Source organism: Octopus bimaculoides, chromosome 22, assembly GCF_046866305.1.
Source record: "Octopus bimaculoides isolate indiv1 chromosome 22, ASM4686630v1, whole genome shotgun sequence".
NCBI classification, from domain to species: Eukaryota; Metazoa; Mollusca; class Cephalopoda; order Octopoda; family Octopodidae; genus Octopus; species Octopus bimaculoides.
Genome location: NC_142949.1, coordinates 30,366,677 through 30,394,320, shown reverse-complemented (window position 1 = coordinate 30,394,320; position 27,644 = coordinate 30,366,677). Strand labels below are relative to the sequence as shown.

Sequence of the window (27,644 nt, the reverse complement as noted above, 5' to 3'; positions counted from 1 at the left end):
AAAGTACTTGGTTTGATATACAATTAACTGAGACCCTTCAAAGCAGGGTACAGTTCAATGGCTAAAACATGTAACAAAAAAAAAAAAAAAAAAAATTACCATCCAGAATTTGAACTCCTAATCATGGATATGGTCAACAGTCTCTATACACTTAACCTCACAGCCAGTATATCTTTTAATGACAATGAGAAAAATAAAAAACTAAAAAAATAGATACCATGTGAATGAGAATGGTCAATATTCTTTTTAATAGGAAATGAAAAGTAGAAAAATGTTACAAAAAAAAAAAACTAAATAAAATAAATCAACCGGAACCAATATTGGGTTGCTAATAACAGACCCTTTATCCATATGACCCAGGCTGGCAGTGCTTGAGATTGTTCCACATAAGATTTGCTATTAGTGTAGCCATGTTCTACACATGCAAGACTTTCAATATCAGGAATCACAATAAAACCAAATGTCTTGGCAGGCAGCCTAACTGTGTTGTTGTGAATAATTTGCGGTTCCAATGATGGTAATTCACCGTCTGGTTCCAAGCGAAGGTGTTTACCATTTAGGCTGACAGAACTGTAAAAGACAGGCAGACATCATTGGGTAAAATACAGAATAGAATTAAAATTTAAAAAAAAAAAGTAATAATAAACTTAGTTATTTAATCAGGTGTAGGTGCAGTTTGAACTCAGAACATAAAGCTGCTAAACATTTTGTCCAATATGCTTACATTTGTACCAGCTCGCTGCTTTTTTACAAAGTATTACACAGTATTCATTCAATGCTTATTGCTGAAAATTACACAGAAATTTGTTTTCAGTTAATTTTATAAAAATAGCTGTATAAAATGTTGTTGTTGGCACTCCGTCGCTTACGACGACGAGAGTTCCAGTCGATCCGATCAACGGAACAGCCTGCTCGTGAAATTAACGTGCAAGTGGCTGAGCACTCCACAGACACGTGTACCCTTAACGTAGTTCTCGGGGATATTCAGCGTGACACAGTGTGACCCTTTTGAATTACAGGCACAACAGAAACAAGAAGAAAGAGTGAGAGAAAGTTGTGCTGGAAGAGTACAGCAGGGTTCGCCACCATCTCCTGCCGGAGCCTTGTGGAGTTTTTAGGTGTTTTCGCTCAATAAACACTCACAACGCCCAGTCTGGGAATCGAAACCGCGATCCTATGACCGCGAGACCGCTGCCCTAACCACTGGGCCATTGTGCCTCCTGTATAAAATAATGATGCACATAACAACAGAGGTGGCCTGTTTTTACCTTGATGCTGTTGCTGTGTGTACCTGGTGATGAAGGACCAAGGTAAGGGGAGAAATGCAACTCTAACAGCTAATTCAGATGGCTGGATTAGATGTTAGAGTTGCAGGTGCTGGCACAGGAGTGCGACAGTTGAACTGCTACTTCTCTGCATTGTGAGGTCACAATTCTGGCACTGCAGACATGAGATTAGAATGTTGCAGGAAAAAATTGCAAAACGGATTCTTCAAGCTGAGACAAATGACAGGAAACCCAGAAGTAGCTCAAGAATAACTATATTCTCAGTTGATTATGCTGGAGAATCCAGGAACAAAGTGTAATGACAATGGTCTCTGACAGGATCCTATGGAGGAGATGCTTGGGGATTCTACCCCTACAACCCTCCCAGGAATAGCAGGCAGAGAAGATGGCTGGCTTGCTAGTTTTATCAAAATTAGTGGGTCTCAAATATTCTAAAGGTACTGCTGTCACAACCACAACACATAACAAAGCAATAAGAAATGTCAAAGCCTACCCAGAGAGCAGCCCATCAGGTCCATAAGGTTCCAGGAGATAGAAGTGGATGGGTTTGGAAGAAGACACTTGGGGAAGAGTGACAACAACATCTACGGAATGAAGGTTCATTGCGTACAATGTCACTGATTGATTGATGGATAAACTGTAAAAAAAAAAAAAAAGAAGAGATTAAATTAGTATGTATGAGAATTGATACAAAATAACATAAATGCATAATTACTGTAACTTACACACACACACACACACAATTGTGTAAATTACTGTAACATTAATTACTGTATTCAGATTATTTTGCTAAAATGTAAAATGAGTAAACTTCTGTTTCCTGATGCCATTTTCTTGTTTATATCTTAACCACAAGATAATCAAGCTTTGAAATTGAACTTAGTTTTTCGGATTTTTTAGCAAATGAAAATGGCCACTCCTGCATTTGAAGCTTTCCTACAAGAAATCTTGTTTGATTCTGACTCAAATGGACGATTTTGAAGGATATACCCATGCAGATATCAATGGTGAAATTATTTGAGGTGATGATGAGGACGTAAACTGTGCTTAGAGTTATATTGAGAACGATGTACTGAGCAGATACTATCATCCAAGACTGGCTAATTTAAGGAAAGTACTGACCCCAAGGAGGTACATTTCTGAGGGGCAACTCTTTCGTTTATTCCTTAATGCATTACAGAAAAATATTATTTATCCATTCCTTTATTAGTATACCAAAAAAAATCGAGTCTGTTGACACAATACAGGAGCATGGCTCAGTGGTTAGAGTGTTAGGCTCATGGTCATGAGGTAGTGAGTTCGATTCCTGGACTGGGCTGTTGTTGTATTCTTGAGCAAGACACTTTATTTCATATTGCTCCAGTTCACTCAGCTGTAGAAATGAGCTGTGACGTCACTGGTGCTAAGCTGTATCAACATTTGCTTTTCCCTTGGATAACATCAGTGACATGGAAACGGGAATCTGGTATGCATGGGCGACTGCTGGTCTTCCGTAAACAACTTTGCCCGGACTTGTGCTTCAGAGGGGAACTTTCTAGGTGCAATACCATGCTTATTCATGACCGAAGAGGGGTCTTTGTCCTTTTAACTTGACACACAATACAATGAAGGTTATAACAATTTTAAAACAGTAGGTGCTCATGTCTTTTTGTTTCCTCAAAAATAATACAGTGACAGGGGAAACTGTTCTAGGGACAAATCAGTGTGCTAAAGGTAAAGTGTTATCTGCAGTACTCACCTTTGGTCCTTAGAACAATGTGCATAAACACGCAACCTGTGGTCCAAATCTGTGTAGCTCACCTGAAGCACTTTCTTTCCAACAAGTCTCTTATACAGAAGACTCAGCCAGTAATCCTGAAAGAAAGAAAGTAAAACAAAAAAAGAGGACAGTGGGTTAAAATGAGTTAAACATTTTGTCCAGCATACTAACGATTCTGTCAGCATGCTGTCTTTATTGCACAGGTAATATAACACTTGTGTTTGCTAAAGAAACTCCCTAAAGAAAAGAATTGCGTACTCACTGGTTGAGGATCAAGAGTCCAGAAGTTCAGCAATGCATAACTCCCTTTATAAAATGTCTGCCTCATTACCACTTTAGCCCCTTTGCGAGCTGACATTCCTAGCTTGTCCATCCACCTGGAAGTTTAGATTTAAAAAAAAAATAAAGTAAAATAAAATAAAACAAAAAGACAGTTTAACTCTTTAGCCTTCAGATTACTCCGTCAAATGTATTGCTTACTTATTCATATTGTTTTGAACTAGTCATGCGTTATTCCATAGCTTTGAGATTTCAATGATGTGACTATTTCTTTTATGACATTGTAGGATAGGTGTGAAAAGCTAGATCTGGCTGGTTTGTACGTAAAACAGGTGGAATATTTTGGCCAGATGTGACTGGTTCAAATGCTACAGAGTTAAAATGACAAAAGCATTATAAGGGAAAAAAAACGACACATATATTAGAAAGAAAAAAGGAAAAAGCCAACTAGCTGTGTGGTTAAAATATATATACTTCACAACCACATGGTTCTGGGTTCAATCCCACAATATGGCATCTTGGGTAGATGTTATCCATTAAGGCCTCAGGTTGATATATGCTTATTAGAAAGAAAAAAGGAAAAAGCTAACTAGGCATGGCTGTGTGGTTAAGATATATATACTTCACAACCACATGGTTCTGGGTTCAATCCCACAATATGGCATCTTGGATAGATGTTATCCATTAAGGCCTCAGGTTGATATATGCTTATTAGAAAGAAAAAAGGAAAAAGCTAACTAGGCATGGCTGTGTGGTTAAGATATATATACTTCACAACCACATGGTTCTGGGTTCAATCCCACAATATGGCATCTTGGGTAGATGTTATCCATTAAGGCCTCAGGTTGATATATGCTTATTAGAAAGAAAAAAGGAAAAAGCTAACTAGGCATGGCTGTGTGGTTAAGATATATATACTTCACAACCACATGGTTCTGGGTTCAATCCCACAATATGGCATCTTGGGTAGATGTTATCCATTAAGGCCTCAGGTTGATATATGCTTATTAGAAAGAAAAAAGGAAAAAGCTAACTAGGCATGGCTGTGTGGTTAAGATATATATACTTCACAACCACATGGTTCTGGGTTCAATCCCACAATATGGCATCTTGGGTAGATGTTATCCATTAAGGCCTCAGGTTGATATATGCTTATTAGAAAGAAAAAAGGAAAAAGCTAACTAGGCATGGCTGTGTGGTTAAGATATATATACTTCACAACCACATGGTTCTGGGTTCAATCCCACAATATGGCATCTTGGGTAGATGTTATCCATTAAGGCCTCAGGTTGATATATGCTTTTTGAGTAGAATTTGGTAGCTAGAAACTAAGCAGAAGCCCATTATGTACATGTGTGTGAGTGTGTGTGTGTGTGTATGTGTGTGTGTATACACACACAAACATGTAAGCTTACATAGAAGATACGCAAATATGGCAAATTTGTTTTCCTATAGACTGGAAAAATAACAAACAGCCTTGACCCTTTCCGTACCAATCTGCTTAAGAAAAAATGAAAAATAAACAAGGAAATTCTTACAAGAATCCAGCAATATAAGAGTCAGACAATCCAGGAGCACCACCACCATAAGCAGAACTGGTCTCACCAAGCCAAAGATCCTTGTCCCTGGAATATGTATGCAGCATTCTAAAGGCAGTGTCCAATTGATCACCAAACTTCTCCATCACCCATGGGTTGAGAAATTGGTCAGCATTGGTATCGTGTCCATTTAGGTAATACCTTGAAAATGGAATAATATATTTTGTTGGTTAAGTAATTAAACAGCCGTATATATATAAATGTAATTGATGTCATAAGAATTTATAAACTCTCGAGAGAATGTAAAATAATTCTTTTTGGAAGAACGGATCTCACAGAAGATGAAGCTATATATATAATGGCATTTTAAAAAATAACGTCGACCACTAACGTGGACAGTTAATGCGCTAGAAATAGATCACATCTTGTGTCTATTAAGACCTAAATTGTTCTCAACATGAAATATAGCAGCATACCAAAAACGTGAGCGGGCAAGACATTTAAAATCACCTAAAAAAGCATTATTAAACAGGAATGGCATGTATATATTAGGTTGAAGAACCCTTTTGGATAAATAAAGTCAATACTGACCAATCAAAAAATCAACAAAAAACAAAAGAGGGACAGGTCATGTTTTCATGGTCATGTGATGGACAACTTGAGGTAACAACCTGACCACTGCATGAAGTGCTACCAGTTGGTCATTTAAATGTTTTAGAAAAGACATGGTCACTTACTGGTGGACAGTTACAACATCTACTGTGTCTCTGGAGTGTTCTAGGAATCTGGAAAAATTAAAAAAATATGCTTATTTAAATACATACATGGATACATATATATAAATATTCATCTATCAATCTATCTATGCATGTGTGTGTACACGCACACATATATATGTATACGAACATGTACATATATATATATATATATATATATACACACATATATATGCTACTGTATCTTCGAAACGCCTAGTTTAGAATAGAGGCAGCTGATGAAGAATTAATCCAAGTGGCTATTTGTTTTTCTATGTGTTCGTTCCGTTGTCTGTATTTCATTGTTCTAACGTCCTGTACCCTGATATGCATCTATATACACATGTAGATGTAAGTATGTACATATATGTGTGTATACATGTTTATATATCCGTTGTATTATTATATACACACACACACACGTGATTATGAGCCTACTACTAATCTATACACCCTCATCTTCCCCTATCATACATCTTAAATTTTTTTTCTAAATCCTCACAGAAGCCCCTAAAACAAATAATTGATCTCTTACTTGATAAAGAAATTTTCCTTGTAGGCTTTCCTCAAACACCCATCAGTAACATCAGGTCCAACAATAAGGGACTTCTTATATAATGGGAAAGAGTTCTTCAGCACTTTGAGTTTGGCAAAATCCTTACTTAAAACAACAGGATCAATGGCATAGCCGAGAAGGTGCCGGTAGTGATCTGGTTCTGAGAAAAGAAAAGAAAAAATTCTTTTAGTTGCACATTAATTTCACGAGTAGGCCATTCCATTAGAGGCCGCTTGTCGTCGTAACTGATGGAGTACCAGGTAAAGTTTGCCGGATCCAAGCTAACCTGGGGTTAAACGACAACAGAGAAAATGTAGAACACAATTTACATGATTTAAAGGCAGTGGTTATTACTTACCATTTCCAAGTTCCAGTCCTGCAAGAGGGAACCCTTTCTCCTGAGATAGCTTCAGAAGTTCTGACGCATTGATGTTAGGGTCCCAAGATTTGTTAGTTCTCTGTAGTAAGTTCAGATCAAATATTAACTCCCATCCAGGGACTGAATGTACAAAGTTGTTTAAGTAGGTCCAGTCGAATGCTGCAAGAAATATTCAAACAAAATAAATAGAACAGGAAAAAAAAAAAAATGGAGTCACATTTATAGCTTTCATCTTTCACTTGTGTCGGTCATTAGACTATGACCAGGCTGGGGCATTGCCCAGAAGAATTTTAAGTCAAACAAAGCCCCATCCCCATCCGAACGTGGTCAATGCCAGATGCCAGTTGGACGATTTGACTGAGGTCTGGAAAGCCAGTGGCTGCACCAGGCTCCAATCTGATCTGACAATATTTCTACAGCAGGATGCATTTCTTAACGCCAACCACTCTGAGAGAGTGGAGTGGGTGCTTTTTATGTGCCACCAGCACAGGAGTCAGTCAGGTGGGTCTGGCATTGATCCCATTCGGATAGTGCTTTTTACATGCCACCGACACGGGGAACCAGTCAGGGTGCACTGGCATCAGCCACGTTCGGATAGTGTTTTTCATGTGTCACCGGAACAGGAGCCAGGGACATTGGCCACAGCTCTGATTTTGGTTTTACTTGACTCAACAGGTCTTCTGAAGCATATCATATCGCCCGACATATCAAGGGTACTTTTAAACGGGCTGGACGCGCAACACTGGCATCAGCCATGGCTGTGATCTCACTTTACTTGCCAGGTTTTCTCAATCACAGCATATCTCTGAAGGTCTCGGTCTCCTGTCATTGCCTCTGTTCAGTGGGACTGAACCTGGAACCATGTGGTTGGGAAGCAAGCTTCTTATCAGACAGCTACACTTGCACCTGTGCATGTGTGTGCTTGAATGCGAGTGTGTGTGCATGTGTGTGTGTGTATGCATGTGTGTTACTGCTACCTTGTTTTAGTCACTGAATGATATTTGTAAGCAAGTGTCGTCGTCATACAAGCAGCCTTCTTCATTTCCAGTCTTCTGCGGAAACATGTGCAGTCATGGCAAAATATTGGTTTCAAATTTAGGCACAAGGCCAGCAATTTCGAGGGGAGGGGGCTAAGTCAGTTACATCAACCCCAGTGCCACAACTGGTACTTATTTTATCGACCCTAAAAGAATGAAAGCACATCCATGGCAAAATATTACCTTATTTGGACAGTGATAGGAAGGACATCTGGCTACAGAAAAAGCTGCCTCTACAAAATTCTATCCAACCCATGAGAGCATAGAAAAGTGGACATTAGAATGAGGATGATGATGGCATTTTGAGGGCAAAAGGTGCGAGTAAATAGATAAAATAAACAAACCTGTCATGGTAAAGGGATCCATTTTGCCGCCATCCAAACCACCGTTTTCTGTACTGTTGTTGTTGGCAAAATCAAGGTTTTCTGTCACACCTAGAGTTTCTCTAAAGATAAGGAAATCAGCAGAAGTGCCGCCAACTCTTAGATATGTAGGCGAAAGCCCTTTGGCGAGAGTAAGCAATTTCTTCGAGCTGAAAAGAAGATGGAAAGAGAAAATAGCCTTTTAGGAATGTGTATGTATATATGCGTAAATATATGTGTATGTATGTGTATATGTATGTGTGTGTGAGTGTTTGTGTGTATATATATATATATATATATATATATTGTTGTTGTTGTTGGCACTCCGTCGCTTACGACGTCGAGGGTTCCAGGTGATCCGATCAACGGAACAGCTTGCTCGTGAAATTAATGTGCAAGTGGCTGAGCACTCCACAGACACGTGTACCTTTAACGTAGTTCTCGGGGATATTCAGCGTGACACAGTGTGACAAGGCTGACCCTTTTGAATTACAGGCACAACAGAAACAGGAAGAAAGAGTGAGAGAAAGTTGTGGTGGAAGAGTACAGCAGAGTTCGCCACCATCCCCTGCCGAAGCCTCGTGGAGCTTTAGGTGTTTTCACTCAATAAACACTCACAACGCCCGGTCTGGGAATCGAAGCCGCGATCTTATGACCGCGAGTCCGCTGCCCTAACCACTGGGCCATTGCGCCTCCACGTTTGTATATATATATATATATATATATATATATATATATATATATATATATATATATATATATATATATATATATATATATATATATATATATATATATATATATATATATATATATATATATATATATATATATATATATTATATCTATATATATTATATATATGTTTTGAGTTTATATCCTACAAACATTTTCTTTGTTGTTCATCCTTCTATAACTGATTCGGCCCCATGCAATTTAAAGTTTCGTGGGCCCATCACAGGAACTTAGCTCGTCAGGGTAGGCTTCAGAGACAAGCCTACAAAACTTAAAGTTGCATGGGGCCAAATTAAAGTTCTAAATAATAATATAGGTAACTTCGGTAATTTTTCAGATTAACACCCGCACGATCTTCACTGAGGTGTTAGGATTAGGGTTTAGGGTTACGGTTAGGGTTATGGTTAGAGTCTTAGGGTTAGGGTTTTAGGGTTTGGGTTAGGGAGTTCCGTCCGTAACCGTAACCCTAACCCTAACCCTAACCATAACACCCTAGTGAAGATCGTATGGGTGTTAATCTGAAAAATTACCGCAACTTCTACCAAAGGTGTTAAGCGCACCTTTCTTTCGTTTGTCCACTCACTCGTATATAAAGCGTTTGACCCGAGCAAAAAAAAAAAACAAAACAATAGTGTAATAGGTGTAATACAACTTGCCTTAAACGAATATTTAAAAAAATGCGCGCTCGCGAACGGGGTGGGATGGGGAAAGGACTCGGAACAATCATATATTGATGAAGGAAAAGTTCCCTAAGTGGCTCGTCTGTTTTCCTATGTTAGAAAAAAGTCCGTCTTTTGTGCTTTGTTTTGTTCCCGTTCCTTTTTTGACGTCCTGTACCCGGATATGCATCTATATATACATGTAGATGTAGGTATGTACATGATGGCCGTCCACTCGTGACCGAGGAAGACCATTGCCGACCTCCAGGAACATTGTGCGCTCTAGAAGTAACTTACATTTTGCATTTGCGGCTCCGTATGTGGCTAATGAGCCCTGCTCTTGACAAGCATACACGACTGCAAACATTGCTGACCAAGTTTTCTCCATTCACTATACGAGCCGTGCGCTTTCGCACAACTCGCTTAAGTTCTTCATGCTGGATACGTACTCTCTCAAAAGTGTCGATCCCTTCCTTAATCTGCTTCCTCCATCCGTGGCGATGACAGGCATTGTTCTCCCAGTCAGTGTCCTGCATATCACAGGCCTTCAATGAGGACTTGGCACAGTCCTTAAAGCGCAGCCTTGGTTTCTGCCGGAGTCTCCTTCCATTCACAAGTTCTCCATAGAGTATCTGCTTAGGTATGTACATATACATGCATATGCTCATATATCATTTGTATTATCATATATATATATATATATATATATATATATATATATATATATATATATATATATATATATATATATATATATATATGATCGCTTGTAGAAATACATAAATCCGGAGAAGCACGCAAAACTCTACTACACACACACACGTCTCGTATTGCACCAACAGGAGAAACTTGGAAGTAACAAAAGACTGAGTCGACCAAAATAAGAATATTTCGAGTATATATATGCGAAACCATTGGTCACACGGCTGAGTGTGTATATCTATATAATTCGATTAGAGGTTATTATGTTAGCCTCATGACGGGATGGTGCCATCCAAGGAAATACCGGTTCAATACCTAATATTTTTTTTTGGAGGGGGGTTGATTTCTTTAAAATAATATATATATATATATATATATATATATATATATATATATAAACCATGTAGTTTATATTCATATAAAGGAAGAAAAAGAAAATGGAGAAAGGGAATTTTAAATGTTTATACAGCTGTAAGGGATAACGAGTAATTTGTTTTTGATAAACATTTATTAACTTCCCTATCTCCACATATATATATATATATATATATATATATATATAGTTTTAGGGAAAAGAACCAAGGTTCAACTCATCGATGAAAATCCAGTCACATATAGAAAAATTAATAAGTAAAAAGCACAATAAATAAGTATAATATAATACAAAATAAATATCATTTCATCGATGAGTTCATGAACCTTGGTTCTTTTCCCTAAAACTATATATTTATATATATTTAATACTGTGAAACTTAATTTAATTTGAATTTTCATAAATTGATTTTAATTGAGTTTTTACCTGTAATTTTGGATTTTTATCCCTTATATATATATATATATATATATATATATATATATATATATATATATATATATATAGTTATTAATATACATACATATATATATATATATATATATATATATATATATATATATATATATATATATAGTTATTAATATACATATATATATATATATATATATATATATATATATATATATATATATATATATATATAGTTATTAATATACATACATATATATATATATATATATATATATATATATATATATATATATATAGTTATTAATATACATACATATATATATATATATATATATATATATATATATATATATATATATATATATATGACTATATAAATTCAGATAAACAGAAGTGGGAGGAGTGAATGTATTCACATAGAAAATTGTGTATGTAAATAAGTGTATTTGTCAACTTATGTAAACAAACATAGAGAAGCATAAATATTTATATATATTTACCTGGTATCGAAATGAGCCCATTTGTCTCTCAAAAGACCAGAATCCAATGTTACTGACAGGAATCGGTCATTAAGTGTATGAAGGGCATAATCGAGGTCCAATTTAAGGGTAAACGTGTGATAGGGTTTGTAAGACACATGTTGCTCCTGGGAGTGGATCGCAGACGTGAAAAATGCTAAAACAACACCAAAACGAAGGATGTCCGGCATAAAAGACATCTCATTCCAAGACCAGTTCTATCCAAGATAGAACTGTGTTGTGACCTGTAGTATATTATTCTACGTAGTGTGAATAATAAAAGACACCAGCCGTGTCTTGTCGTCCAGTGTCAACTTGGATCTATCTTTAGATGTTTGTTTCTTTTGGAAAACGTCCCAAAACAATCTGAAATAAGAACGGAAGTAGTCACATTTCTCTCTCTCACTCATCTCACATTCGCTGACACAGTTCACTCCCACTCTCACTCTATCTGTTATCCTGTCTAGCCTCTCTCCTACTCTCACTCTTTCTATTGTCTCCCCATCTAACCACCCTCTCCCATTCTCTCTGCCTGCCAGTCGAATCTCCCTCTCCTACTCTCACTCTATCTGTTTTCCTGTCTAGTCTTTCTCCTACTCTCACTCTTTCTATTGTCTCCCCATCTAACCTCCCTCTCCCATTCTCTCTGCCTGCCTGTCAAATCTTCCTCTCCCACTCTCACTCAGTCTCTTTGGTCTGCCTATCTAACCCCTCTCTTTCTACCTGTCTGCCTATCTAATCTCTCTTACGCTCTGTTTAATCTTTCTCTCACTCTCTCTTTCTACCTGTCTGCCTATCTAATCTCTCTTACGCTCTGTTTAATCTTTCTCTCTCTTGCTACCTGTCTGCCTATCTAATCTCTCTCCTCTGTGTATCAGTCCTATAACTCTCTTTCCCTGTTAACTCTTTCTCTCTCGCTAGCCCTCTATCTCTTTCTTTTTATCTGTCTGCCTGTCTAATTTTTCTCCACCTCTTTCTCATTCTCATCTTCGCTCTTTCTATCTCTCCTTTTTCTCTGCTGCAACCCTTCTTTTCTCTTTCAATCTAATCAGCTCTGTTGCTGTCTGTCTCTCTCTTTATCCGTTTGCCTGTCTAATTTTCTCTCTTTCCATTCCTCTGACGCTCTCCCTACTTCTCTCACCCTTTCTTTGTAAATATCTCTATCTGTCTAATCTCTCTCCCCACTCTCTGTGTAATTCTCCCTTTTTCTATCTCTTTTTTTATTCCGTTGCTATCCTGACTTACTTCTTTCTTTCCATCTCTCTTTCTTTCTAACCACCTTCATTTGCTTGTGGAATCTCTCCCTCTCTTTATCCTTTTGTTTTCTTTCCCTGTCTATATCTTCTACTTCATTGTCTTTGTCTATTTAATAAAATCCGTCATTTCTATTAATCTCTTGTCCGTTGATCTAACCAGAGTTCAGTATCTGCTTATCCAATCTCCCTCTCCATTGATCTAACCAATCCTCTATGTCCTGTCCCACTTATGGTTTCTCTCTGCCTTCTCTTTCTAGCTCTGTTTATTCATGTGTCCTTTATTCTCTTTTGTTCTTTTTCTATCTCTCAATTAATCTTTCATCACTCCCGTTCACTGTCTTCATTTTATCTCTGTCAACTCCCTCACTCTGGGAATCTCTATCCCTTCCAAGCCTTTCTCTTTAGTTCCCAGTTTATCATATATACTGCCTCAGTTACATATTTTATGATGACTGTCCACTCGTGACCGAGAAAAAAACATCATTAACCACTAAGAACACTGTGTAAACGGAGACAAAATTAGATTTCACACATGTGGCTCCGCTGTTGACTAATTGTCCCAGTTGTTGATAAACAACATACATTCGCAGATGAAACTCACCCCATTCTCTACACTGGCGGTGCGTTTCTGAGGAACTCTTAAGTTCAGCAAGCAAAATGCATGTTTCTTCAAAAATACTAACTTCACTTTACTCTCTTCCACGGTTGGGGGCGATGACAAGCATTGCTTTCCAAATTAACTCTTTTTCTAGCCTTAGCTGTCATCTCACGTTAAAACAAAATAAGTTAAAGGTGGGAAAACATCGTTCACAATTTTTATTAGACCGTCCAGATTTGGAAAGATTGGCGAAAGTAAAGAATTCGTAAACCCCGTGTTTAGGGTTTTCGTTACGCCGAAAACGGGTGGTGTACGTATTCTTTACCTTCGCCGAAAGATTGATACTGTTAATATTAAGTTTGAACAGAACACCTATATATCGACGACAGCAAGAAAAATATGACTGGAGAAGGAATTCCTGAGGGTTGGTAACAAAAAATTAGGTGGTAAACATTAACAAAACACAGTACTCCAGGAACCTTTAAAAAAAAACCCCAAAATGGCCAAAATGAATGTGAAGACATACTTGGTCTCCATACTAAACAAAATCTTCTCTGAGGAGTGATCAACAAACTGTGAAATGGTGCATCAGGAAACTCATATCTCTTCTTTTTTTATACATACCAAAGACATAGAAAGAATTTGCTTACATTCTTCAAACTTAAAGCACAGCTGAACTTTGTAATATTTAAATGTATTTCAATTCTTCTGATTCAACATTTAATATACTTTATAGTATATTATGGTTGCATGACAAAGAATATTAATACAAAACAATAAAACTTTCAAACAATATAAAATTTGTGTTTGATCATATATTTGAGTATATATATTCTTTCTCACACAAACACACACACATGTATATGGTTCAAAATGATGCCAAACACGAGAGAGAAAGGTGAAGGAACAAACACGGTGTAATTGTTTGATACTCAGGAAAATAGGTGACTTGTGTGTCAAGATCGATAATAAACACAATGATCAAAGTTGCAATATATATTGATAACAGAGGGTAAAGGTAAAAGAAAGAAAATAAAATAAAATAACTTGGAAAAAAAGATCTACAGTTTAATATATATTTATTTGTGTTGTATGTGTGAATAAATATACATTTATATATGTACACATACACACTCGTATATATATGTATATATATATGTTTGTGTGTATCAAACACGTGTATATATATAGAGAGAGATAGATAGATACATCGATACATAGACAGATAGATACATAGATAATATATTAAGTATCCATCATTTTCTCAAATATTAATAATAATCCTGTCCCCACTGGGTACTGGATTCCGGGATTTTCAATCCTAGTTTCTTGTGTATATTTAGTGCAAGGAAGTGGGAACGAGAGTTCAAATTTTTGGTTTTCTCGATTACTTGCTGGTAAGGAGAAACAGCTTTTGTTCCCATGACAACGTGACCTAGTTTAGAGTCTATTTTAGCATCGAGTCGGGCGTGTCGGATCAAATTGACAATCCACTGCTCTGCGGCATCGGGTGTCATGTTCAGCTTCTGCGACAGCATGTTGATGCTGATGCACTCGTGGATTCGACAGAAAATCTCAAAGATGAGGAGACGCGCGTTCTCGATGAACTCGTTGACGAGGTTGCTCAAGAAGAAGTCGTAGCAAAGAACAGATTCACATTCAAGAAGTTTATGCTGGGCTCCATCGAAATCAAAATTGACATAGAGGCATTCAATAAATTCAGTGATGGGGTCTCTGTAGGAGTAACTCTCTTGTTGGATCACTTTGACCAAATCCTTGAGAACCTGTAAATAAAAAATAGAGATTGATTGTTAATTACAAAAACCAGGAAATTACACTTACTGACCCAAAGACAAAAAAAAAAATAAATAAATAAAAACACTTACTGACCAAAGACAAAAAAGAAATTAATTTTGTTACACAGTAGGCGTAAGAGTGGTTGTGTGGTAAGTAGCTTGCTTACCAACCACATGGTTCCGGGTTCAGTCCCACTGCGTGGCATCTTGGGCAAGTGTCTTCTACTATAGCCTCGGGCCGACCAAAGCCTTGTGAGTGGATTTGGTAGACGGAAACTGAAAGAAGCCCGTCGTATATATATATGTATGTGTTTGTGTTTGTCCCCCCCCCCCCAACATCGCTTGACAACTGGTGCTGGTGTGTTTACGTCCCCGTAACTTAGCGGTTCGGCAAAAGAGACCGATAGAATAAGTACTAGGCTTCCAAAGAATAAGTCCTGGGGTCGAGTTGCTCGACTAAAGGCGGTGCTCCAGCATGGCCACAGTCAGACTGAAACAAGTAAAAGAGTAATAAAGGTGTCTGTGGAGTGCTCAGCCACTTGTACGTTAATTTCACGAGCAGGCTGTTCCGTTGATCGGATCAACTGGAACCCTCGACGTCCGTAAGCGACGGAGTACCAACAACAACAACAACAACAACATTTGTATCTGCAGTCACAAATATCTTAAACTAGATATCCACACTTCTCCTTTAAAACAAAATCTCAATTTTTTCAGAAAGTAATGAGGAAACAAAGTCAAGGAACGGGGGCGGGGCGACACACGCATCTGTCATTATATCGAATCAGTTTCACTTTCAGCAGAAAGAAGAAAAAAGTGTTAGAAGGGACATAACTCGTGTAGTTACTGCTTTCCAAACCTTGTCAGGAGGCGGTGATCCATCAAGCGGAGCACTTGCTTTCTGCCTCTGTTGGTGATATTGATCGGAGCTGCTACAGTTGCAGTGACAGAATTACTGCCATGTGCACCTGACAGTGCGGAGATAGCTAAAAGTCAGGTCAGTCACAATCTGTAGTGCACGACAGACAAATTGACTACACAAGCTGCTCCACATCCGCCCCTCCCGCAAACTACATCACAACCAGAACGAATCGAAACATATGCTGTTTAAACCCAGGTCGATCCCCGTGGAAGAGGCTTTCCTCAACTTTATACATCGTGTAATTATTGTTGGGTTGTCAGATAAATTCGTTCGTTTTTCTTCTAAATCCTTTCCAATGTTATACTCTTTTTTACTTGTTTCAGTCATTTGACTGCGACCACGCTGGAGCACCACCTTTAGTCGAGCAAATCGACCCCAGGACTTATTCTTTGGATGCCTAGTACTTATTCTATCGGTCTCTTTTTTGCCGAACCGCTAAGTTACGGGGACGTAAATACGCCAGCATCGGTTGTCAAGCGATGTTGGGGGAACAAACACAGACATACATATATATATACATATATACGACAGGCTTCTTTTAGTTTCCGTCTACCAAATCCACTCACAAGGCTTTGGTCGGCCCAAGGCTATAGTAGAAGACACTTGCCCAAGGTGCCACGCAGTGGGACTGAACCCAGAACCATGTGGTTGGCAAGCAAGCTACTTACCACACAGCCACTCCGGCGCCTATATGTGAATTAACACGAAAAATATTTTCATATTAGTATTTTTTTTGTTTTGTTGTATGCTTCCTCTACAACATTTTTTATAGTTTTTTTTTTCAAAATATAATAAATTTTAAACATCTTATGACGATAAAGAGCCAATCTTTTACTTGTTTCAAGGGTTTGGTCGAACAAAGCGACCTTAGTACTTATTTTAAAGCCTGATACGTATTCTATCGGCCCCTTTTTGTTGAAACGCTATGTTACTGGGACGCAACCAAACCCACATTGGTTATCGAGCGGTTAACGGGACAAAGAAAGATACACACACACACACACACACGACGGGCTTCTTTCAGTTTCCGTCTACCAAATTCACGCACAAGGCTTTGGTCATCTCGGGGTTATAGTGTACGACACATGCCCAAGGTGCAACACAGCGGGACTGAACCCAAATAGACAAACAATGCAGACTTAAATATCAAAAGGATTTAACTGCAGGGTAAATTTGGCTGCTCTTTTTAGCATGTCAAATGACCATATAGAAGAGGTTCCTTCGTAGAATCTCAGTTGGAATTGGAAAAATGGCCGTAAAGAATCGAAATCAGCTGATTTTTGCTATGAGCTATCTGAGTGCGGCGGAGGTAAAGAATACGCACACAACAGTTTTCGGCGTAACAAAAACCCGAACCCTTCTTTGAAGTACTCCCAGAGTATTTCAAATTTGTTTCTCTCAGTAAAGTAGCAGTTTAGACCCAGGTCAGCCCTGATTGAGGGGTGGAGGGAGTGTGTGTGTGTGTGTGTGTGAGCTATAATCAGAGGCATTCCAGCCGTGGCTATCCCATCTTTTAATTTTTAAAAAATGTCAATGTTTTCTTTCCTTAGTTTAGGGAATTTGTTTGCTATTTCTAGCAGCTCCAGCGATCTCGTGATGACTCTCTAAGTCTAAGTAACATCGTCGACTTTATCTTGTATCCGAGAATTTAGTTTCTTTGCTGAACGCTTCCTTTAGGAAGAGTCGATGGCATTGAGTGCACGGTAATATTGGAGAACGAGGTTGATTTTATCGAGCTTTTCTTTCCTGTCGTCTGCTACTTCCTTTTCTCTTCTGGTAGCTTCGAAAATGGTTTCGATGGTGACGGAACGTCACTTGGTACGGTCTCGGGCATATGTTTCAAACGATTCAGGTTAAAGTTCAGTAGCTTTGAGTGTTGTTTTGAGTTGATACTTGTATCTTCGAAAAGGGCAAACCCATGGTCTTTCTCTTGAAGTGAGCCCGCTGACGTAGGAACCTCGACTCTTCTATTCTTGCTACATGTCTTAATCATCGAAGACGATGTTTCATGATCAGCGATTCGATGCTTTGACTGTTGGCGCTTTCCAGGACTTTTTTGGCAAGTCGATTACATCGATCCCACTAGTTAACTGGTATCTTTATTTTATCGACTCCGAGAAGATGAAAAGTTGACCTCCGTGGGATTTGAGCTCAGAACGTAAAGACCTAGAAGAAATGCCTCTACGCATTTTGTCCGACGCGCTAATGGTTTCCCTGGCTTACTACCTTTATTAACGAGAAAATAAAATCAAGTCTGCTTCCAAAAGGTAATATTCTTTGCCAGTGTGTCGAACAACTTTAATAAGGGAACTTATCTGGTCCCTTTTCTTAATTTTTCATCAACCTATAAAAAAAACTATTGGTTAAGATCCGTACTAGTCCTGACCAAAGAAATCTACGATTGAAGACTTTCCAGCACTGGTGATCCGATTTTTTCTCTAGACATTGTATCTTAAAACATTAACCAAATATGTCTTTCTATCATTTCAGTTCCGAGTTCAGAGGTTTCACTTTCTGGATCATAAAACGAAAGATCGATTTTTTTTTTTTTTTTTGCTTAAAAAATAATACCGTGTAACTTGAGGTAGATCTTTAACTATTATTTCCAACAGGTGAAAATGACTAAATAAATAAAGACTCCATCGTTTGCAAGGTTATATGGTAACGAGCATATTTCTTGACTTCACAACTTGACTGTGTACAATAAAATATAGATCACAAGTCACCACATGTATGAGAAAATCTCTCAACAAAGGCAGCAAAATTTATCCCCAATTTTCCCCTACCGTCTTAAAAATTATTGGATATATATACTGATAACTCGATCCAGAATATATTTATCAGGTAAAAAAAATAATTGGATTTATATGAAAGGTGGAAATATCCAGAGACAGCACAAATCCGTCAAAGAAAGATGTGCATTGAAGAATAGGGAATACCTACACACAGAACACCCCCTCCCCCACACACATCGACTTTGTTTCCTCATAATTTTCAGAAAAATAGATATTTTTGAATGAAATTTTTACCAAATACGTTTCAAATGGTGTAAATTACGATTATATCGGAATTTAATGGTAAAAAGAAAATAGTTGATGGTCGCACACGTATACATACTGACAAACACATTTTTATTTTCTAAATTTCACAAGTATTTTGTGTGTGTATGATCTCGAAAGGTAAAAGACTTTCTCACCTTCCCGAGCGTCAAACTAATACACCTGCTTGTTGTTTATACACCTGTCTTCGGGTTTTGTTTTCTGTAAATTTCAACTATTATATATATATATATATATATATATATATATATATATATACAATGTTTTCAGTATGTATGTGTGTTCGTCCACTAATTAAAAATATATATATATGAATTAATTTCCGATATAATGCTAATCTACACCTTCTGAGAGGTATTTCTAGAAAATTTCATTAAAAAGTATCCCAATTTTTCTAAAAGTTATGAGGAAACAAAGTCAAGTGGGAGGGGCACACTTTTGTAGCTATGTCACAGTGGGAACATCCAGAGACAGTAGGAATCTGTGGAGAGATAGCTCTGCAAAGAAGAATGATGCCTTAAATATCGCAAAATCATAAGTGTCATAGACATCATAGGAAAAAGTTACCTCACCAAGGTATGATATCTAATTAATAAGCTGAAACTGTTATTACTCATTAGTGTATATGTAAATGTGTGTTTAGATGTAGACTTATTTAGTTACCGCGATTTCTTTTGGTCAGATACACAAGAGATCCATTTGGGTGCCTGAAGACGAGGGGGAAAAATCGAATGGAATCTGGTATTGTGCGGCTAATATATTTTAACGATCGTGCACTTAACGACACCAATTTAAACATCACAAGACATTGAAAAACCATCTCACCATTCCCAGTCGTTGCATAATCAATCAGTTCAACCCCTTTAATTGATAATTAAGCAAATTTACGATCAGACAATTCAACTACGTCCATGCCATTTAATTTTTCACTCGTAGTGTCTCTAGAACTACGTTATCCATTGTATCCATCATTATTTGATATGATAGGAGGCAATTTGAACGAGATTTGGCTGCTATTTCTAGAAAATTTCTAACGACTACAGAGGCGCCTTAAATTGCTCGTAGCATCACTTACCGTATTTTTAGTGAGATGAATACATTTCCTAGAATGTAGCATATTCAATCTATTTCTAATGTAATTAGAATGTTTCCCCCTTCTAAGCTGTTATCCAATGTATCCCCTCTCATTTAAGATCGCAGCAGGGAGTTGAGGAAGATGTGACTGTTATTTCTAGCAAGTCTACCGACTGCAGATGTGCTTTGAATGGCTCGTGTCACTTCCCGTATTTTTAGTGAGATGAACACATTTCCTAGAATGTAACATATTCAATCTACTTCTACTTCAACTAAAACGTCTTTTCATGAGTAAGTCATATATAATATGATATAAATTAATTAGAGCGACCATAGCTTCGTTAAAATGAAATAAAAAAAGAATTAAGCGTGACAACTCACCGATCTTCGGCGACTCTTGTTGATAATAACAGCTGTGGTTAGGTATCGAAGAATGTGAGGACATACAGTTTGTACCGTATTGAGATAAGGTGGTTGATAAAGAAGTAGATCTATGACGAGGTCCAGACCATCTCGATGCTTGAAGAAGACAAACAAGGACCAGTGAACGAACCAGGTTCTCTGCTGTAAGGTCTGCAAGGCTGGCCAGAAAGAGGCGTTGTTGTCGATATATTCTCTCAACCTGTTTAATTCTTCGAGAGCCGTGTCGAAGTTTTCGAGAAGAATTTCAGAAGCCAGGATACCCCACAGTGAATTGAGGTAGAGCTTGTCATTAGTTGGCAGTAGGGTACTGACAAAGTAGAGATATTGGCTAGTGAATTCATAGTTGCCACATTCGAACTGGTATTTGGCATAATTGTACATGTCTTCTGTAATATTTTCGCTGATGCCGTGACGAGTGACAAGGTACTCATATAAATGACTACCATCTCGCACAGTTTCAATTTGGTTTATAACCTCAGGGAGATTCATCAATTTTGAAATGTTCTCAACACGAGATTCCAATATTTCAAGATGTTCCAATACGTTTTCTCTTTCTTCTTGAAAACTTTTGGTTAGATCTTGCGAAGGATACATCTTGTCATGTAGATTTTTGGCGTAATCTACCATCTTAGTCTTCTTAATTAGCTCCAGTTTCCCACGCAGTATTTGTTTTTCATCGAATATCTTCTGGGAATGTACAAATTCCAAGAGTTTCAGCATTAAATGCGGATCTAAATACTGTGAAAACCGGCTGAGCAGATCGAAGTTCGACATGTTTGCTCTACCTCGCTAATGGAAAGGAATTATAGCCGGGGTAGTTTACAAAACCCGGAATCACGCACAGACTCCGGTGAAGCAACAGACCACTAACAATTATATATGTATTTCCTTTCCTGAACGAGAAAAAATTTTTTAAAGCTTTATCAAAACCTCATAGATATAAAATAAATCACAAATATAACAAGGAATATATATAAAAATATTTTTTCATACATAGGGATAGATTTTAGCTCGATACAAATGAAAACAATTAAAACGGAAAACGAAACAACTAGTAGGTTCTCCTTAATTACATGGCTAATGTCATATGGGGGATGATAGTCACGTGTCTCTACCACCGGTAAGCATGGTCTTTCGACTCAATCTTCGTATTAAATAAATATTCCTTTAATAAACCCGACTGTTAATTAACGTAATTTTAACGATGTCAAGAATCATTAAATGAGTCGTTGCTTAGCTCCAAGTCAACTCAGAATAAGCACATCTGTGATCGAAGACACTCCAGTCGTGCCCATCCCATCTTATTTTTTTACTTCGGCATAATACATTACGAATTACATACATACATATAAATTGTGTCCCTTTTTTTAATGCGAATTTACAAATTTAGGTTATCTACCGCGGTGCTATCCTAGTTCGCGACTGCTTTTATAAGCAGCTGATGTACTGATTTCCCCATTCAGTGGAGAAGGAAGCCGGGTATGTTTTCTCTGGTGTCAACGAACTGTGAAACGGTCCGCCAAGAGCCCCCTCCCTCATTTTACTGTATCATAGTAATATAGAAAAAACGTGTACCGAAAGATGACCAAAACGTGTTTGTATTTCTATTTAATCAACAGCGAAGCTTTTTATAATAGTTTCATTTATTTTGTTTCTTCTGATTTACGCTGTTGTACATAATTCGTATGTTCTTTCTTTTTAAGACGCGAGAATGTAAGTAGAGGGTAATTCGGCTGCTATTTCTAGCACACCAAGCGACCATGTAGGTTCGCCTACGCCATAGTGAAAGTGGAGTAATGGATTGGCAACGCGAGAATGTAAGTAGAGGGTAATTTGGCTGCTATTTCTAGCACATCAAGCGACCATGTAGGTTTCGCCTACGCCATAGTGGAGTAATCGATTGGCGACGCGAGAATGTAAGTAGCGGGTAATTTGGCTGCTATTTCTAGCACACCAAGCGACCATGTAGGTTTCACCTACGCCGTAGTGGAAGTGGAGAGTAATCGATTGGCGGATCATCTGTGCTGCAACTCTGCTTCGATTTTCAGAAAAAAAGAAAAAAAAAACACATACCCTCTCTCTCTCTCTCCCACACAAACTTGTACTTCTGACCCCCTCTCTTTATATTGCTCTCTCATACAGGAAGAATTTCCAATATTTTAAGGGAAAATCGAAACAAGAGTTTTAGATATTTATGAATGAGATTTCAAATGTGCATATGTTCTTATATATTCATTCCTTGTCATGAACCAAAAAAAAAAAAAAAAATACAACCTTTTGCCACCATTTTTTAAGATAAAACTGGCTGTGTGGTTAAGAAACTTGCTGCCTAACTATGTGGCCTTGTATTCAGTCCCACGGCATGGCACCTTGAGCAAGTGGCTTCTGCTATAAGCACAGGGCTGACCAAAGCATTGTGAGTAGATTTGGTAGACAGAGATGCAAAAATGCCCATCTGATATATGTATGCGTGTGTGATTATGTTTGCATATTTGTGTATGCTCTTGTTTTGACACCATGTGATGGTTATAAAAGTCTTTCATGAAAACGTTTTTGGTCACGAGAAAAAAAATTACCTTGCTTGGGAACAGATGAGGGTAGGCAACAGGAAAGGTATCCAACTGTAGAAAATACATCTCAGCAAATTCTAACCCATACAAGGAAAAATGGATGTTAAATGATGAAGTTGATAATGATGGAATCAGAATTGATAAAAAATGTATCAACCCTCACTTGAATTAAATCTAAAATGTAATATAATATAGGCGCAGGAGTGGCTGTGTGGTAAGTAGCTTGCTTACCAACCACATGGTTCCAGGTTCATTCCCACTGCGTGGCATCTTGGGCAAGTGTATTCTACTATAGCCTCGGGCCGACCAAAGCCTTGTGAGTGGATTTGGTAGACGGAAACTGAAAGAAGCCTGTCTTATATATATATATGTATGTGTGTGTATCTGTGGTGCTGGTGCCATGGAAACAAGCACCCGGTACACTCTGTAAAATGGTTGGCATTAAGAAGGGCATCCAGCTGTTGAAACCATGCTAAAACATACAATAGAATTTGATACAGCTCACCAGATCTTGTCAAACTATAGAACCTATGTCAGTATGGTAAATGGGCATTAAATGATGGTGACGATGATGGTTGTGGTAGCAAAGATGATTGTGTAAGCATAAACTTTCCTTTCATATATTTCATATTACACTCACTCGATTTGTGCTCCGACGCTGCTGTAAACTCACAGGAAAAAGGGGGTTTTGCATCTGATTGTATATATTTTATTTAATGCTTAACATCCAGATTATTCTTCCAAATATAATATTTTTTTTATTCATGTTGTTTTGAATGAATCAAGCATTACTTTGTAGCTCTGAAATTTTTGACGATATGATCGTATATTTTTAGAATGCCATTCAAGGGTAGATATGACAGTCTGGATCTGGCTGGTTTCAACATAAAGCAGGTAGAATATCTGGACCAGATAGGGTCAGCTTAACCCCTTAGCATTCAGACTATTTTGAATTAATCACGCATTATCTCACAGCTTTGAGATTTTAATGAAGTGATTGCAGGGTTGGTGTGTGAGGCTGGATCTGGCCAGTTTAAATGCTGGATATGGCCGGTCTAAATGCTAAAGGAGTAAAAAGATTATTAAGCCGCTTTAGCTCAGGGTTCCCCAACCAGGGGTACTCACACCCCTTGACTGTGCAAGATAGTATTCCAGGGGGTGTGAGAACACATAAAAAGTTTTTAGGGATGCAAGGCATTACAAAGGTTGCTTTCGGTATTCAGTCTTTTAGTTTTAATTTTGATGTTCTTTAGATTTTCGAAAAGGTAAACAAAATGTGTTCCATGTTCCTGATTTTCTTTTATAAGAGATTTATATTATTTACATTATTTACATTTGACGGATATTCGTCCTCATCTTGTTTGTTGTTAACACGTTTCAGCTGATATACCCTCCAGCCTTCGTCAGGTGTTTTGGGGAAGGATAGAAAAATAATAGATTTATAAGCCTTAAAATTCACCCCATAATTGCCCACGAGCATATGGCGTAGTGGTTAAGAGCACGGGCTACTAATCCCAAGGTTCCGAGTTCGATTCACGGCAGCGACCTGATTAATAATAGTAATAATAATAATAATAGTAACATCGATAGGAATGAGAACCCAGGTTCGAAATTTCCCCAAGACTCCTGATGAAGGCTGGAGGGTATATCAGCCGAAACGTGTTAACAACAAACAAGATGAGGACGAATATCCGTCAAATGTAAATAATGTAAATAATTCCTCATCTCTTAAATATAGAACTGAAGAGATTTATAGTTTATTATTTTTTATACCATTTTACTTGAGAGCCTCTTCATAAAAACAGCTTTATATATATAATTTTCAAATATGAAATAGAAAGCAGTGCTAGTGTAATAACCATTATAAACCACATGTACTTAATACAAATGCTTTGTGTTTGCTGGTAGGCCCTGAAATGGGCGTAGTTACAAAGCGAGCTTCTTAATCAAACAGCCATGCTAGCACCTAAGTCCCCTTTTATAAATTTCTGTTGGCATAGTTGCATCATTAAGAAGCTGGCTTTGGAATTACATGATTTGGGGTTCAATTTCACTGCATGGAATCTTGAGTGAAAACTGAGGACAGTTGCTTCAAGAACTGCCAATCTCTAATTGTAATGGGAACATGTGGAAGGGGTAAACCTAGGAAAATGTGGGATGAAGTGGTAGGAAAGGATCTACAAATGTTAGGACACACAGAAGGGATAAACAGGGAACTGTGACTCCTGGAGGTTTGCCGTGCTTGAAAAGACACATCAAAAGCCTATTAAAATCATGGTTGCCCTTGCATACAGGCTTGTTCTTTGCAACCCTCTCCAGCTGAGCATCCCTAATCTTGCAGGCTCGTTGGTGCTGGTGCCATGTAAAAAGCACCCATGCTGGTCACCCAGTACACTCTGCAAAGCGGTTAGCGTTAGGAAGGGCATAGAAACCATGCCAAAACACACATGGGGCCTGAACAGCCCTTCAGCTCCTGTCGAACCATGCCAGCCTAGGGACGTTAAATGATGATGATTAATGAGTCTGAGTTTGCAGTTGTCTGAAGGCGTATCGGTGAAATTTGATATATGGTAACTATCGAAAACCCCTCAAAGGGACCAGTCCTGTTTTTGAGAGGTGGAATTTGTTGTGATGCCCTGTTTAAACCACCACCTGGTTCTTGGATGCCATTAGCAGGGTCCACTTTATTGTGAGTATAGGTCTCTAGTTTGAGAATAAGTCTCAGACAGTCTGAAAAGGGGTTATACTTACCTGAGCCCTTTTCTCCCTATGGACCATAAGCCAATAACAACTTTTCTAATTTTGTCCTTTTGGATCCCCTCTGTTCAGCTCTACTTCAGTATCCCTCCTCTAGCTGTTTTTAGGGTGTCCTCTCCTCTGCCTCCCTTGTTAGTTCCGGGTAATGTTTTCATGAAGGAAAGCACATGGCTCAGTAGTTACAGTATCAGGCTCACAATCATGAGGTTGTGAGTTCAATTCCCGGATCAGACTGTGCAAGATGCTTTATTTCACATTGCTTATGGTGGTGGTGGTGGTGGGTTGTCTGACTCTTATATTGTTGGATTCTTGTAAGAATTAATTTTGTTGCTTACTTTTCATTTTTTTCTTGATATGTATTTTAATTATTTTTTTTATTTTGTATAGATAAGAGGTAGTAGTTCAATTCTTAGACTGGGCTGAGTGTTGTGTTCTTGAGCAAGACACTTTATTTCACGTTGCTCCAGTTCACTCAGCTGTAGAAATGAGTTGTGACTTCACTGGTGCCAAGCTGTATCGGCCCCTTTGCCTTTCCCTTGGATAACATCGGTCGCGTGGAGAGGGGAGGCAAGTGTATACATGGGCGACTGCTGATCTTCCATAAACAACCTTGCCCAGACTTTCTAGGTGCAATCTCATGGTCATTCAGGACAAAAGGCGGCCTTTACCCTTTCCTAGGTCTTGTTGGTTTTTGAATTGTAACTGATGCCTCTGTATGCATTTTTTTCTAGGTAGGCATGTTGGCCCCATGTAAACCTATTTTTACTTTTGAGAACAAGTGATCCATATTAGTCTGACCCCTACCTCTTTGATCTATCAAACATGGGACAGACAAAATTCTGCTAAGCAATTCACCTAACATGCTAATGACTCTGTCATCTCTCCATCTTGGGGAATATTAACTTAGTTGCAGACAAGTGAGGGTTTGTGACAGGAAGGGCATCTAACAATTGAAAATCTGCCTCAACAAATCTTGTCTGGCCCAAGCTGGCATGGAAAAGTGGACATTAAAAATGATGATTGTTGTATTGGTGCTGTTGACATTACTGCTTTGAAGGATGTATTTGCTCATGGTAATTGTTTATTAAGTGAAAGTGACATCCAGTGTGTCTAGATTCCATGGAAAGGACCAAGGTGGATGACCAGATGACAGGTGTTAACACTGCTGAGTAAGGGTAGCTTTAATTCAAGGGCAGACAGAAGAGAAACAATGATGGGGTGGTTATGTTCATGCCTATAGAACTCCTGTCCATCACTCACTACATTTCACCTCCAACCATCAGGTACTCTCCCCTCACATTCTTATAACTGACCCCTGCCTCATCTCCTGATCTCCTGCCTGCATCATCTCTTGCTTCCTGAAGGTTTTGCTTTGGTACTACATCACCACTAGCTTATCTTTTTCCCCTTATACTCTCACAAACCCAGGGTAGCCATGTATCTTCAGCTTGTCCTTGATATAAAATTCACCTTTCAACCCCCTCAAATACACCACCACAATTTAGTTTCCTTTTCCCTTTCTTGTCTTCCATGTTACTTAGCAAATCCCACCAGTGTTGGTGCCACACACACAACAAAAAAAAGCATGCAGTATACACAGCAAAAATGGTTGGTGTGAGGAAGAGCATCCAGCTGTAGAAAAGTAACCATGCTGAAGCGGACTTGGGGCAAGCATGATGCAGCCCTGTAGCTCACCAGACCCTATCGTATTGCCCCTACCAACCCATGCCAGCATGGAAAACAGGCACAAAATGACGATGAACCTTAGCATTAACATTATAAGAATAAACTAGCTACTGTTAAAAATCAAAATGTGATTGTATACTCAATTTCCTTT

General features: G+C 38.1%; 2 protein-coding genes and 1 long non-coding RNA gene across 3 annotated transcripts; 1 reads left to right on the top strand and 2 right to left on the bottom strand.

The window, feature by feature from the left end:
- Positions 1 to 214: 214 nt before the first annotated feature.
- LOC106874146 (heparanase) lies at positions 215 to 11,720 on the bottom strand. Its single transcript, XM_014921764.3, has 10 exons — positions 11,335 to 11,720; positions 7,934 to 8,121; positions 6,532 to 6,711; positions 6,153 to 6,333; positions 5,600 to 5,647; positions 4,863 to 5,063; positions 3,308 to 3,422; positions 3,025 to 3,140; positions 1,780 to 1,923; positions 215 to 570 (listed from the first exon to the last, which is right to left on the bottom strand). Exons 1-10 carry the CDS (start codon positions 11,550 to 11,552, stop codon positions 291 to 293), a joined length of 1,671 nt encoding a protein of 556 aa, XP_014777250.2. The 5' UTR covers positions 11,553 to 11,720; the 3' UTR covers positions 215 to 290.
- Positions 11,721 to 14,268: 2,548 nt separating this feature from the next.
- On the bottom strand, positions 14,269 to 21,281 carry LOC106874153 (eukaryotic translation initiation factor 3 subunit E). Its single transcript, XM_014921776.3, has 2 exons — positions 20,439 to 21,281; positions 14,269 to 14,990 (listed from the first exon to the last, which is right to left on the bottom strand). The coding sequence occupies exons 1-2, from the start codon at positions 21,252 to 21,254 to the stop codon at positions 14,478 to 14,480; spliced, it is 1,329 nt and encodes a 442-aa protein (XP_014777262.1). The 5' UTR covers positions 21,255 to 21,281; the 3' UTR covers positions 14,269 to 14,477.
- A 235-nt stretch (positions 21,282 to 21,516) lies between these two features.
- LOC149131428 (uncharacterized) lies at positions 21,517 to 27,480 on the top strand. Its single transcript, XR_016238023.1, has 3 exons — positions 21,517 to 21,600; positions 22,184 to 22,297; positions 27,349 to 27,480. It is a non-coding gene; the product is annotated as an uncharacterized LOC149131428 (long non-coding RNA).
- The last annotated feature ends 164 nt before the right edge of the window (positions 27,481 to 27,644 follow it).